General features: G+C 48.0%; 5 protein-coding genes across 5 annotated transcripts; 3 read left to right on the forward strand and 2 right to left on the reverse strand.

Moving 5' to 3' along the window:
• Positions 1 to 2,812: 2,812 nt before the first annotated feature.
• BP5553_02107 (Uncharacterized protein) lies at positions 2,813 to 3,919 on the forward strand (the record flags this gene model as incomplete). Its single annotated transcript, XM_032010730.1, has 2 exons — positions 2,813 to 3,518; positions 3,567 to 3,919. The coding sequence occupies 2 exons, from the start codon at positions 2,813 to 2,815 to the stop codon at positions 3,917 to 3,919; spliced, it is 1,059 nt and encodes a 352-aa protein (XP_031874784.1).
• A 1,163-nt stretch (positions 3,920 to 5,082) lies between these two features.
• On the reverse strand, positions 5,083 to 7,454 carry BP5553_02108 (uncharacterized protein; the record flags this gene model as incomplete). Its single annotated transcript, XM_032010731.1, has 4 exons — positions 5,083 to 5,156; positions 5,263 to 5,937; positions 5,994 to 6,071; positions 6,119 to 7,454. The coding sequence occupies 4 exons, from the start codon at positions 7,452 to 7,454 to the stop codon at positions 5,083 to 5,085; spliced, it is 2,163 nt and encodes a 720-aa protein (XP_031874785.1).
• A 1,396-nt stretch (positions 7,455 to 8,850) lies between these two features.
• On the forward strand, positions 8,851 to 10,252 carry BP5553_02109 (putative H+-ATPase V1 subunit c, vacuolar; the record flags this gene model as incomplete). The annotated part of the gene is made up of 5 exons (XM_032010732.1): positions 8,851 to 9,151; positions 9,206 to 9,300; positions 9,350 to 9,441; positions 9,497 to 9,989; positions 10,040 to 10,252. The coding sequence occupies 5 exons, from the start codon at positions 8,851 to 8,853 to the stop codon at positions 10,250 to 10,252; spliced, it is 1,194 nt and encodes a 397-aa protein (XP_031874786.1).
• Positions 10,253 to 10,401: 149 nt separating this feature from the next.
• Positions 10,402 to 12,607, reverse strand: BP5553_02110 (Adenylylsulfate kinase; the record flags this gene model as incomplete). Its single annotated transcript, XM_032010733.1, has 3 exons — positions 10,402 to 10,770; positions 10,872 to 11,124; positions 11,961 to 12,607. 3 exons carry the CDS (start codon positions 12,605 to 12,607, stop codon positions 10,402 to 10,404), a joined length of 1,269 nt encoding a protein of 422 aa, XP_031874787.1.
• A 1,525-nt stretch (positions 12,608 to 14,132) lies between these two features.
• BP5553_02111 (Uncharacterized protein) lies at positions 14,133 to 14,750 on the forward strand (the record flags this gene model as incomplete). Its single annotated transcript, XM_032010734.1, has 4 exons — positions 14,133 to 14,179; positions 14,237 to 14,259; positions 14,377 to 14,442; positions 14,512 to 14,750. 4 exons carry the CDS (start codon positions 14,133 to 14,135, stop codon positions 14,748 to 14,750), a joined length of 375 nt encoding a protein of 124 aa, XP_031874788.1.
• Positions 14,751 to 14,802: the final 52 nt, after the last annotated feature.

Here is a 14,802-nt window from a genome sequence, read left to right on the forward strand (position 1 = left end):
TTGGAAATAATATATTGGGCCGCCACTAAAATGATGCGATGAGCTAGGAAAATAGTGTACAGGCATTCATTTTGACCGAATCTCTATGGACCAGGCGTCTGCGAGGGTTTTGTTGGATTTGGCTCTCTGAAGATGGAGGAGAAAGGCATTTGTAAAGGGGATATGATTTTCTAGCAGGAGTGGTTGGTGTTTTCTGCATAAGATTGGAGGATGACTAGAGATTGGGTGTTCAGATTCATCCCCTACGCAATTCGTCCAAGGAAGCACCGGGTTTTGGAGGTCTGGTAGCCCTTTAATCAGCCCTCAGTAAAGAAAGGAGTCGGCACTTAGGTACTTTACTCATTTGACTGTTTGGAAGATGGCCATTGGTGGAGTTGGGAGGGGCTGGGGTAAGAGGGGTGGCTCTTATGGTTTGATAAAATTTGATGGGAAAGGGTTGAAATCGACCTTGGTCATGCTTGCATACTATGTACGAAATAGATATCGCCGGGCCTTTTGCGGTCCACCTCCACCTACGGCCATTTGCAGATACGGCAATGTAACTTGAATTTACTGCATGGCAAATATAGTTTGAAGTTGTCTTTATTGTCTTGACTCTTGAGGTGCTTGCCATGAGGAGTTCAAGATATATATTTCAAGATATAAGTTGGCACAATGCCCACCGCACTTCTATCGTATCCGTTTTCGGGTCACTGCCGGCGGCCGGGAGGACTTCGCTACTAATCGAATAAGTATATATATCTAAATAAGAAAAGAGCACTTAACGACAACCTAGCTCTTTAAGACACTCCCCACAAGTGTCACACGACACTCATATCGAAGAGAAATATAACTAGGTCTAGCGACAACTACGAAACGGCAGAGATTAATTGGCTGTGGGCAATGAACTCTTTTGCCATTTTTGTTTTAATTTTGTTTTATTGCAGCCTTTCTTTTCTGCTAGTGTTTGTGTTCGGTTTCCCTTTTGCTTATTCTGAGAGTTGTCGCGCTCGCTAGGATGTGTGGGGGTTTCAATGTGCTGTACCACGTACGGGGTGCATCGATCTTAAACGTAGGAAGTGCGGCCGCTAGCGTAAATATGCAAAGTGGATCGGCTCGTTATGTTCTAATGTCTTTGGCCTATTCAAAACAGTAGCCCTTATGAACCAACTAGCATTTTCAGCGGAGAGTTTGGCCCCACTGGTACCTATATATGCCATTGTATAACGAATGCTTACCGGAAACAGATTTAGAGGTGTATCCTTCTTAGTCTCTTAGTCAACAGGTGTTGTGCACAGATCCTTCTTGGCATAATTCTAAATTAGTCTGTTGTAAGCACTTCGGGGCTGCTCAAACAACGGAAGTGATCTATTAATCTCATTCGCGTAAGCAAATATTCGTCAGATGTCCCGTCAAGGCATCGCGGCCTGGGTACTTGTTCAGCTTCTGCAGGCATCCGCACGAGTTCCCCCCAAAAATCTCTTTCACAAACCCCAATCAGCCTGGCAGATCAAAGTCTCTGGGGCTTTACGGAGTGTACATTATTGGAGCAAAAGTATGCAGCCGCCTGAGGCGCCTTAACAACACTGCTACATGAGGAGGCTGAAAAGCCACAGGTCTTGTTGGCTTCATATGAAATCTCTGAAAGCCGCACCCAAACTAAATAAAAGCCGTAGCTTCTACAAGCCTAACGGCCGGGTGTTTAATGTAGAAGGAAATATTCGTTGACGGACGCCTCGAGCATGAGATGGAAATAAGGTTAGCGAGGAGATGAATAATGGGGGGAAGTGGAGCAAAGGAGAGGATATGGGTCTGATATGAACTCCGTGGGCTCGGTTCACTAGAAGCCTTTCCACCCTCATTCTGCTCGCTATTAGTCCTATTTCCTTCTAGGACCACAATTAAGTCTCCTCCGTACAATTTCCCTCCGAGCTTCTATTGGCCATGTGTTTTCCACGTGCCGTCGCCGATCCTTTACACGCGAGTTCAAGCATGACACACAAGCCGTCCGAGGCGTCCAACCAAGCTTTAAGTATATTAGAATGAATGCCGGGAACAGAAAAGCGGCGCTGCAAATCTGGTGGAGAATAGGCATCCTCTTAAAAATATTAGTCTAGTGCCTACGTACCTAGGGTAGTTCTGTTCAATCGCTGGTTTAGGATACTGGAGGCATTTAGCTAAAACCGGCATTTTGGAAGCTCGCCTTTTACCTTGTAGCAAAGGAATGCCCCACTACGTAGCAAACCTAGGATGTTATTGGGGGAATTAGTCTTGGTGAGGTCGGAGTGCCGTTTTGCTCCGTTTTTGATCGTCCAAGGCGAGAGTGGCGGGCTTTTGAAACGCCACGCCATGGACACCACAGGGTTGAATCTATTCTTAGCACCAGCCAATGCCCGAAATCCCCATGGTTCCGGAATGATTGTTCAAAGGGCCCATTATTATTCAGGCCTTACATTACCACCCACATCCATTGCCAATGCTCTGGCCCTTTTGCATTCGTGATGTTCAGCCGCTGCTCTTCCTTCCCTTTTCCTCCCTCCCTCTCACGCCCACCATCACCCTGCGCCACAATATATATATGCACATGTACAAGTACAACGAATATACCCGCGATCACCTTGAGAGCCGCCTGCAATCCTCCTGCCGTTGCATCGCCAACAGGCTAACGCCCTACCGAGATTCCGAGCAGCCTGAATAGCAACTGCGAATTCGGTTCCACCCTCGCGCAGCTTCACCTTGCTCAGTCCAGACGCAAACATCGGCAGCCCGACCCCGCATGGACTGACGGCCCCTCGAACACTCAGAAGTTTGGAAGGTGCATCGAGAGCTTACTATGGCTCTCCCTTCTCCCTCAAGAGAGCATTTCGAGCCCGACCAGCTGTCGGCGACTGCTACGACAGCGGTTGACCAGGCACCCGCGCTTTCGTCATCCAGTGCTTTGGCTCGATTCGAATTCGAAGCCGGCCGAGGCAATGAGGGGACAAAGATCATCATGGTAGAGTGGGAGGACGAGAATGAAGGCGGGGAGGCAAATACAGGTGATTGGGAGGTCTCATGGGAGGGTAAGAGTACAGTGCTGTCCGCAAGGGAAGGAGCCGAAGGCAAACTACACCGGATATATTTTCTGCTGGCACCAGGAGTAACCGTGCCACGGATAGTTAAGCTGGCACAAAGAGGAGGGAAATCCATGCAGACCAATCCGTTGCCAGCTATCTTCCCCGCCGAGTTGGGCGTCAGTGCGACGACGGCGGGGAAGAAGGGGGTGCTTCATACAGTTTACGCCAAAAAGCGATTGTCCGTCCTGCAAAAAGAAATTGAAGCCGAGATGAAGAATGGAGAGGGTGTGGGGCTGGAAATGGCGATGCAAGAGAAACAATGGATTGAAGAAAACTTTGGAGTTGGAACGAAGGTTATCCCTGATTTGCAATATACCACATCGCCTACGAGTCCTAAATCTCCTGGAGGCGGCCGTTTAGCAGAGAAATTAAAGGGTTTGAAGTTAGGTACCAGCGCCTCCGAATTGAGCTCTCCATCAATAGGTATGTATGTTTCCTCTTATGCTTGGATACTAGCTGAACAGAAGATAGACGGATCGTCCGGATTAGAGCATCGTTCTTCCCATCCTCTTTCCCCAGAGATGGGCGATGTTGCCGTGTCCTCCTTTGCGCTTTTCCACAGCGCGACAGCCCCCCGTCCGTCACGGGTCGTTGCGCAAAATCCTCCAGAACACCTATTAGCGAGACAAGGCGACGCATGGAATAGCAATCGGATCAACTCGCTAGATGCCGTTGCTGGTGGGCATATCCCACCAAAGGACGATAATACAACGGAAGATGACCTCTTCGCTGTCAGGATGAGCCCTCGAAGCCCTGAGATGACTAAGAGCCCATTCAGTTTCGCCGCGAAAGATACGGCGCCTTGGCTGAAAAGTAACGAATGAATTGATGGTTTAAGGAATGAGTTATATGGAGTTTGGCTTGGGCTAGGGGTTGAGTATTGATGACTGCTCAGATAATGGCTTTGCATTGGGCGGTAGATTTTATTATATCACGCTCGCTCTCTTATGTCCCTCTTAGAGGTATCTTACGATTTCTCAGGAAGATCCTGTCCTGTATATCAATCAGATACCCTGCACATTGATTGGGTCTGGCCATTTGCGGAGAAATGTTGTCGCTTGGGTCATGCTGGCTATATATTAGCATCCGACAGAGCCTAGGAAAAGACGAGCTCTTGATATATCTTTGACGAAGTTCGTTGGTCTACCTCCGAGATTTTGCTACTTTACGTAATTCCATTTCGTGATGGCAGAAGGGCGCAACCAGGCATCCTTGGAAACACTTCCCACCTTACAAGTAGTTGCCGGGCCTTTACAGATACTGTATCTGCATAATTTCCCTTCTATTGTAGTCCAATAACAAGCATTAAGTAGTCGCTGGTTACAGTTCCATTATCGTCATGTATAGGCCTGATCGATAGCTACGGTCCGGCCCGCTGCTTCAATACCCTTCCCTGCATGAGAACGTAGAGACTAGAAGCACTAAAAAAGTGGAAATAGCCCCTAAAAATGGACTAAGGGGTTATTATACTTTCATGTCCCTTTCTCACAGAAATCCGATTTTGCAAGGCTGTTTCGTTACCTAACCCCCCCTTGACCGTCACAAGTCTATATGCTTTGAGTTGCTTAAGGTTTAAACATCGTTTACACTACTTGTAAATCTTATACGATACGAGCAATTTAGTAAAAATATATATTTCATTTATCATCCCTTAATTGCTAGTAGGAAACCGCCGATATCAACGCCATGTCCATAACCCCTCCTATGTCGCTATGCTTCATTCGTGGCATCCATCAATTATAATGCCATCATTCCAGGTATCAGTCATAAGTCAAATCCGCCACGCTCCTCATTGCGGGTATCCTCAGTATTGTAATGTAATGCCGTTGCGTCTTGTGCAGATTTGCCCTCTGCTGATATTCGTACTCATACAAAAGGAAAACCCAAGTAATCAAATAAACCACCGCCAAAAAACTGTTTGATAGTATCGTACCCCTTCGCCGATTTGCTTTGAATGCACGGTCAATTGGGCTGGGAAGGTGTCTGGTCAGGGCTCGACGATCCATGGCTCAAGGTCGAGATCGCTAAAATCCGTTCCTTCTTCTTTCTCGTACTTGCGGCCTGCCAGGGAATAAATTAGTTCCAGGGGTCCAAGGCGTGTAATGTGATGGACAGGGAGACTGCAGGATCTAGGGGGTTAAATGTGAAGGAAGTAATTGGTACTTACTGCTACGCTTGGATTTCTTCTTATTAAGGGTTTTCTTAGCCTCGCGCACTTGCATCGGCTCAGGCTCCGGCTCTGGCAATAGTTTATTGTATTCGTCCTCTCCAGCCAAAGCCACAACGAGGGTTTTAAGTAAGTCCTCATGCACCTTCTTTTTAGGCACGGTAGGGCTACTCATATATTGCGCAACGGCTCTCTCATACATTACCAATTCGTGATGGGTTGGGCTTGATGGACGAATGGGACGAGCTAATTTAAGTGGGCGGGATACCTCTCGAGAAGGTAGAGTTATTGATTTTGGTTTGGGAATTTCTTTGGGTTCCATCTTGAGTTCGTCCTTGGGCGCTTCCCTGGGCTGAGTAGGGATAATAGGTGATCGGCGTCTGGCCTTGGTTCGTTGCATTGCCGGCGCTATGGGGCGGCCATTAGCTGCTTGAGTTTGCTCGTATGCGGCGTTTGCCCGGCGGGCCATTTCGGCTTGGTAGGCTGAAGTAGACGGGTTGCGAGAGGGACCGTAAACATTCCTAGCTGGCTTTACCTGAGCAGGGTCTGTAGGTGATTGCTGGGCGTTGCTTCGCTCCACTGCTGCTGCCGCTTTGTGAGCCTTAGCTGCTTCGGCCTTCTCGAACGCGGCATTTGCTTCGTTGGCCATTTTGGTTCGATACCATTCTGTCGTTGCTGCAGAGGAAATACGATTAGCAACATGTCCCATCTTGATACATGAGACGGCGTACCATTGATCGCTTGTTTTCCACTCGTATTCTTTCTTCCGATTGCAGGTTTAGCTGGCGCAGCATGTCGAGAGGGCGGGGCTAATATCGTTAGCGGGATCCCAAGAGACATCAAGCTTGCGTATTACCCTTTGTTAGCATAATTGAGGTGTTGATGGGCTCTGTCTGAAATGTAACTCGGCGAACAGCCTCTTTCTGGACCGGCACATTGTTCGCAGTATCTCTCTGAACCGGCACATCGTTGACAGCATGGCTCTGGACATGGATGTTGTTAATGATATCTTCCTGGGCCGGGATGTCGTGGACGGCAACTCCCTGGGCTGCTGTTTTGTTACTGGATGCTCTAGCAGCTCGTCTCTTAAGGACCCTGGCCCGAGTACCGGCGTACCATACCGCAATGGCCTCATCATCAGCATGTCTTAGTTCATGCAGTCTACCCATATTAGGTTTGAGGGCTGTCTTGTCAGCTAACCCATTCTTTTTAACCCACCGAGCTACAGTGTCTTTGGGGTCCATAGACGTGACGTGATATTGAGGTCCATCCCAAATTTGGGAGAACTGTGGGAAGCTGACATATGATGAGACGTTGGAGGTGTCTGATGGGCATAGTTTGAATTCAGCAGTGATATCTCGGCGTGCCATGAGAGGTAGCCCGAGCTCCTGTAGTCCCTCTGCAAAGTTCAATTTCGGTACGGCCTTGGTTGTATGGGTTTGTTCGATTTGCTTCACCTTCGTCTCGTGGCTGATCATAGGGCGTCCATTTCGAGTGAGGACAACCTGGGGTGGTGAGCTAACCGAAGATGCTGGGCGCTGATTCTCAGGGATGGAACATGGACGATTCGGATGATGATTGTTGGGCATTGTCGGAAGTTCCGAAGAAGCGTCGAGACCAGATAAGTCCTGATGAGCTGCTTGAGTTGTCAAAGACATATTGTGTGGGACTGGACTATTGACTTGATGAGCCACCACGGCAGTGTCATGAGGAACTGAAGTCGACGAGTTGACGCTGGAGTTTGAGCTGTCGCTTCTGCCGCCAAAGCGTGACGATATGGAGGGGGTAGCACTGCCAATCGATGAGGTTGAAGTTTGTGGAGAGTGTCTGTATCTAAACTTGATGCCGAAGACTGGTTCCTTCCACGGCTGAATAAGACTGCGGGGAGGCTCTCTCTCACCAACAATATCGCCACCGACTCTGTCAGCCCAGGTTTGGTTATCGTGATCTGGCTCATTAGTTGATGTAGAGTCTGGCAAGCTTTGAAGAAGCGTCAAGGTGCGCTTTCGCTCAAACATGTAGATCGCCCTTCTCCCCACACAGAGACAAACAAGTGTGTCCAAAGTTGGATAGCACGCATACCAGGAAGGAGATCTCCAAGAGAGCCATGACTGCTTCGTATATTCCATTTTGCGATGTACTTCGCGATCAGAGGCTGCATGAGCGCGTCCAAATAAGCCGGGAATTGGCATCTTGAGAGCTGAAGTGTATCAACCAGCCATTGAGGTTGGCAATAGGGGGCGAAGGGAGATGAATAAGTGCAAAGGGTAGAGGGAATTGTAAATCAGGATTGTTGTGGATTGTTCGCTGTTATATAGCAAGAACGTTGTTGTGCTGTTGTAAAGTCAAGACGCGTTGTTTTATCTTGAAAGGTGAAGTCGACTGCGGAAGCAAATGTGAATGCTATAGCAACAAAAGCAGTGACGAAGCGAGCGTCGCGCTCTGGCTTGTGATTGTTGCAATTCACTCGCGTAGCCTTTTCTCAGTGCCATCTAGTATTCAAGTGAACATAAATTTCCTATTTAGGGTAGTGAGAGCTGCACAACGGCATTGTCCAACTCAAAGCGCACACGACACATAACTTTGCAATACTTTATAACACACGTTCACAATTCAGGATCAGTTCGAATAAACAGATCAATGGAGAACAATGCTTGAAATAACTGGTGCAATCATAGGTCATTATAGATATGTGAAAACTTTTCTAATGTTCAACCCTGGTGTTTTCTGCGATCCACTTCAAAACAGCAACTAAACAATTAACGAGCTCGAACAATAACGCAATTTAATAAAGAGCTGAGATCAATGAGAAAGACAAAGGAATGTCTTTTGAAGCTTGAAGGTGCAGGAGTGGACAGTTGATAGTGGGGCTCTCTGACTTAACGTTACTTTTGGAGACTGATGGCTTCAACAGTATGAGTTCGATAAGAATGATCACACATCACGGCTGTTATAGGCATCACTAGACATCTTATGGTGTTCCAAAGCTACGAGTATCTCAAAGAACTTAGAGTGATAGAGCCACGACAATGGAGTGCAAAAACCATCATGCTGTCCAATCTATCTCGAAAGGGGCAATCTGACTAGCGGACTCCACGCCAATCGAAATCGACTAGGATTATGGTGCAGAAACCAAAAGCTGCCAGCGCTTCGAAGAGTATACCTGGGTAGTTACGCAGGATCATAATTGTCGAGGGAATTGATGATTTAAGACTCAAGGATGGTTTGAGGGGGCGGCGGAAGACATGGGCCACACATATATTAAATAGATGGTCGGGTACAGTTCCATGGGTTCTGATGGAGATTCACGGTCTTGAGAATGTTGATGAAAGATGTCAAGTTTCATTGTTCTTGTTCTTGCTGTAGAATACTAGAATACCTAGGTAGGAGGTGAAAGAAGGCTTGACGTTGACGTTGACGCTTACTAATCGCCGATTGCGCACGTGCAGGGGAGTTATCCACCTTGGAGCTTGAGCTCCTCCCGACTCTCGTAGCAAAGGAATATCTGAAATATATAGGTGCCAGCTTAGGTGCGGCACGCCGTTGATTTCAATACTCGCACAAGGCAAGGCAACTCCATCCACAGCCATGTCGGCCCCGCCGAAATACATACTGGTTTCCCTGCCGACCTCGATTTCCCCAACGAACGATAAAGAGGAAGCTCTCACAGCCTTACGATACGCCGTATCCCCAGACAATGGCCCTGTTGCCCCCTTCAGAATACCCGAATTCAAAATTGGGACGCTGGATGCTCTGGTGCAGCAAGCAGATGACCTAACAAAGCTCGAGAGTGCATGTCAAGGTGTCGTAGCTAAGGTTGGCGATTCGCTGCGGATATTATTAGAAGGCGATGAGGCGAAGATAACCCAGCAGAAGACGGTTAATGATAGTAGGTCTACGTGTGGACGATCTGACGGAGGACTGCGACTGATGAAATATACAGAGCCTGCCGACCAATATCTGCGGACCTTTTCCTGGAATAAGGTCAAATACCGTGCCGATAAGCCTCTTGCGGAGCTTATTGATTCGCTGCAGAAGGTTTGTCAAGCTCCAGTATCGTCTGGATCCGACTAACCCCTTGCTTCAGGAACTCGCGAGCATCGATAATGATGTCAAAGCGAAATACAACCAGTATAACCAAGTCAAGACCAATCTCACAGCGCTCAAGCGGAAACAAACGTTAGTACATCAAAGCAAATAAAGAACTCGACATTTATTTGACAATGTTAAACAGTGGAAACCTCTCTACAAAATCTCTTACACCAGTTGTTGATCCTTCGATATTAATACAGGACTCCGAATATCTCGAAACACATCTCATTGTTGTCCCGACAAATTCCAAGAAAGACTTCCTCAAAAGTTACGAGACGATTTCGCCAATGGTGGTGCCACGATCGTCAGTAGAGGTTACTCATGACGACGAATTTACTTTATTTGCGGTTACAACATTCAAGAAGCACAGCGCAGAATTCCAACACAAATGTAGGGAGATGAAGTGGACGCCAAGAGATTACAAGTATGTGGAGGGCGGGAAGGAGGCGGAACAGAAGGAGGTAGAGAGGGTGGGAAGAGATGAGCGAAAAATTTGGGGCGAGGCGCTGAGGTTGGGGAGGACTGGGTGGAGTGAAGCTGTTATGATATGGATCCATGTCCTCACACTGCGAGTATTCGTCGAGACCGTCTTGCGATATGGACTGCCCTTGGACTTTGTTTGCGGTTTGGTCAAGGTATGTGGACTGTTATGGAGGCGGTAGTAGAATGAACTAACACCGTGAAGACTACCCCTAAATTGGCTAAGCGGGTTAAGGCGAATTTGGACGCTAAATATTCATACTTAGGAGGAAATGCATTTGGGCGGGACACCAAGGGTAGAGTTCAAAAGGACGATTCTGCATTGTCATCGGAAATGGCAGCAGCAGGTGTAGGGGCCCACGGAGGAGAAGGCAGCGAGTACACTGCCTATGTGTATTACGAGTTCGAGGTCGTATAGATATCATGAGTGATGAAAACTTTTGATTTGGCGCATTGGGTGGAAGCATTGCAGTAGTGAATGAAAGGATCAGGAATCTCAGCCGGCACCAAAAACCCAACCTATCCCATCATCATATCATGAATTGATCTACTCTAGGCCCCCTGTTCCTATGCCTTAACGGCAGGAACCAGCTTCTTCTCCAACAAGAACTCCATAATCTTCTTTACCGAGTCCTCCACACTCAACTCATGGCTCTTGATATGAATCTCCGGCGACTCAGGAGCCTCATACGGGGCACTAATACCCGTGAAATTAGGGATCTCGCCAGCACGTGCCTTCTTGTACAAGCCTTTAGGGTCTCTCTTCTCCGCCTCTTCGACAGGGATATCGACGAAGACCTCAATGAATGGTAGGGCCTCGTCATTGCCCTGGGCAGCAGCGGCGTGCAGTTCCCGCGCGATTTTGCGGTCTGCGAGATAGGGGGAAATGAATGATGTTATGGCGATAGTGGAGGAGTCAGCGAAGAGTTTCGCTACCTGGACCTTTGGTATTAGCCCTGCCTTTGCACCTATACAAAACCACAACTCTCCCGTTCTACTCGCTAGATCCTAACATGTAGGAAACAAGTAGGGCTCACCTCCGCAATCCTCCTAATATTCTCATTGCGATCCTTCTCCGAAAACCCCAAATCCTTATTCAATCCAAATCGCACATTATCCCCGTCTAATCTATACGCGGCCAGGCCGAGGTGCAGGAGATGCTGCTCGAGCGCGGTTGCGATGGTGGATTTTCCCGAGGCGGAGAGGCCGGTGAACCAGATTGTGAAGCCGCGCTGTTTGCGCAATGTATTGCGCTCGTGGCGCAAGAGGCCTTCGTGCCATGTTATGTTGCTGTTGAGGTATTAGTATCGGCGTTGTAATAAGAGGAAGTAGGAGGTGAGGTTGGCTATGGTGGGGTTTGGCGGGGTAGGGGAACGGAAAGAAACGCTTGGACATACGTGGCCATTGTATTGTACTTTGGTAATATGTGCTGAGAGAGAGCTGATTATGGACAGAAATGAGCGATATGAGAAGGTCTATTATTTTAATCTTCTTGTGGCCAGAAAACTGTTTTACTTGATGCTAAATGCTGAATCGCTCCCAAGACAAATGGGGACAAAAACCTCAGACCCGCTTCGATGTCGCAATTCCACGTTCAGGGGTATTGAAAACTCCCCAGAACTTTAAACTGACACACGACGTCACGTGCATCTTGCATTTGAAATACAACCTTGGAAGGGTTCTGATATTTGGAATCTAGCAGGGTAAAAGGTCGGGTTAATTGTAAAGTGCTTTTATGTTTGTAAACTCTAAAGGCTAGCACGGAATTGGAAGCCTAGAAGCGGATATTTATGAATCGGGTTATTATAGGGTAGTTTATGTATACTACATCTTCAGACCTTCTACAAACAGAACTCGGAGTGACTATACCGTTCTATTCCAAATCGGTGGTTATTGTACAAAATCCAGGCCCTCTATCAACCTCGTTTATGGTAGTCTTCTATGAACTCCCATCTAGAAGATAGATGCTGCCATCAAGTCGGAATCTCTATATGCATGGAAATCTAGGGTGCGACGATCCCGGGCTGTGCCTATGTTTAATTTTCGAACCGGTTATAAATTCATTTATTGGACTGGGTATATTCTTGCCATGTTCTTGCCTGGTGGTCAGCGTATCGGTCACATACTTCTTAGTCAGGATCGAACTCACGGCAGCTTGTCTTGGTTCGATGAAAAGCGCAGATGCTTCAACCAACACAGTAGGTTTCTCTCCCTCTCCCACAAGCGTTTCAATATGGCCTTCAACCCATGCCTTCCTTCCCTCGACCTTTGTAGTCTTCGCTCTCAGAACAACAAAAGTGCCCGCCGGCGCAGGGGCCCGATAATTGATATTGAGATTGGCCGTCATCCCAACCTTATTCGGCAGAGCGCCAAAGCAGCACCTCGCCAGCCCCTCATCCAGTAGTGTAGCAAGCAAGCCACCATGTACAATCCCCGGATGTCCACATAGCTCATCGCCCAGATAGGTTATTGAAACAAGGCTCTTCCCGCCCTTCTCACTCCAGACAAAAGGCGGGACACCAAGTCTTCCAGGTCCCATCAGCGTCCCGGCAGTGAGATTATGTGATTTGAAGGATTCCGGAACCTTTAAATGAGGTCTTGATTCCGAGAACTCTGGCCGTAATCGGAGTTCTGCCGCTACTGGATGGGTTTTTATGAACTCGTCGATTTCATGCGCTCGCTCATCCTCAGGTATGTACATGAGAAGGGTCTCCTCGTCTGTTGGCGGATTCATAATGCCATTTGCGGCTTTGAATGCTGGCACTGCTGCCATTGCGAAACCCGAGGCTGTGAAAAAGAAGGCGATTGCAAGGAAGCCAAAAGTTCGTCGAACGCGGGATTTGGGTGGTTGTATAGGGAGTGCGGCTAATGCGAAGAAGTCTAGTTAGTATTTTGGTTTCTATTTGAGAGAGAAAATACTATACCGTCTGCAGATTGTAGGCGTGTTCTTGTTGAGAATGTCCTGGGAAATATGCCAAAATTTTGATGAGAAACTGTCCCCGAGATTCCCGTAATACCTCCCCTGCCAAAGGTGTGGAAGCCGGCACCGCTCGACCGCGGCACTACTCGGCTTAGCAAGAATAACATCGTAAAGTTATGTTTTAAGGCGAATGGGCGGTGACACGCTGGATTGCGTGGGTGGTGGGCCTCGAATCTAGGGGCAAAGACGCGGAAAATGATCGGTACGACAAGGTAACGTTATCGGTGCTGGTGCTGGTGCTGGGTTTGATAGCCTCGGCGCGGTGTATACAATGTCCGATCGCTTTTGGTTTCCGGGCACGTGCGAGGCACCTTACGGAGTACTCCGTTGGTACGAAGTACAGTATCTGCATTTGGGTTATTGTTTTATTATAAGTCAAGGATGTTGTTGATTGGGTGGCAGAACAAAGGCGGTGACAAACGCAGGGACGTATTGTACCTAGGTACCTTAGGGAGCTATCTCAACACACTCACCGTCTACTCCTATGACGTGCGCTCCAAGAATAGCCCATTCAAAACCTATTGTGCTTTGTCTCTGCTTTGACAAAGGTTATCTACTGATCCCTCGACTGCAGGGTGCTTAGCCGTTTCTATTCGTTCCGGTCTACAAATGATAACCATATGGTTCACTATAGACGTTTTTGATCCTGACAAGGCTCATCCGACTACGAGTGGTTTTCCCAAGTGAGATGAGATGTCTGCGGATGGTAGCTTGGTGAAAGTAACTTGCAGCCGTGAGTGATATTGTAGATAAAGGGCAACTACAAGGAGAAAAGGCGAAGTCAAGGTGATATTTTGGAGGGCTGAGGGAGACCATCCAAGCGACCCCTTAACATTACCTTATGGCAGGCACAGACAGGCATGAGCACAGGCAAACGACGCAATACAGGTTAGGGGTCATGGTGGTCGACGTCATATGGCAAACGAAACGTATCCAGGGCCCAGATGCATCCTGTCATTTTTAGACATGGACATGCCTCACCTACTGGCTCTTGAAACGTCGGGTGACTGCGCCATTGAGCAGCAATGTTAGAGATCATGCCATGACGGTCCCTTATTCCAGGTTGTAGTAGTTTAATTATGGTACTTACGGACGTGGGGACAATTGGTGTAGGTACTAAGTAGGTATATTTCAAGGCTGAGCTGTGTTACGACGTTGCTATTTGTCTTCCCCGCATCAGGGAATAAATATCTTGATCTCGTCCTCAATTATTAATCCCAACCTAAACTCAGAGAGACACAACACATAAACCCATTAACGCACATCTAAAGCATCGTCATCACAGCCTCATCTACAATTCCCGAGAACCTCTCCAGTCATGGCCACCGCAGAAACCGTCGAAATAGGCCTGGCTCATCCTCCAATGTATTTATCCCCGTAACCGCCTCAGTAAAGCTCGCAACTAATCTCGAAGCGCCATAGGGAGGACTCACTCAAGGCTTTCAGTGAAATCGAAGTAGATCTCAAGAAAACCCTCCAGCATCTGCGCCACTCCACAGACAGCAAGCAGCCCCCTTCTATCCCTGCTATCTCTCGACTTTCATCTAACTAAGAAATTCCAGAACACGAGCCTGAATACTTCCAGGCAGTGTCCAACCTCTCCGACCACCAACTGACTAATTTCTCTCGTTGGTCTCCCTCCCCCTTCCTCACCTACAACTAATCCCCCAAATCCCTTTACTGACAAAGCAATACAGCGAGCGATTTGAAGGAAGTCCGCCTCGCAACCTCCGCCTACGGCAAGCACCTCTTCGGCAAAGTCCTCCTGCCCGATTCCCAGAACGCGTACTTCATGTTCCGAGCATTCATCCCAGGTGATGCTGATACAGCCCGATTGCATTGTATCCATCTGGAGGAGATCGAGAAACCTGATGGAGATAAGGTGTTCAAGGCTATTTTCGGGAAGGATGATAAACTAGAGTGGTTTGATGTTTAGGTTGGGCTTGAACCTAGCCTGGGCTTGGGAATTTATGATTTCTTAGGCTAGG

The sequence above is a fragment of the Venustampulla echinocandica genome, assembly GCF_003357145.1.
Source record: "Venustampulla echinocandica strain BP 5553 chromosome Unknown scaffold_0, whole genome shotgun sequence".
Taxonomy (NCBI): domain Eukaryota; kingdom Fungi; phylum Ascomycota; class Leotiomycetes; order Helotiales; family Pleuroascaceae; genus Venustampulla; species Venustampulla echinocandica.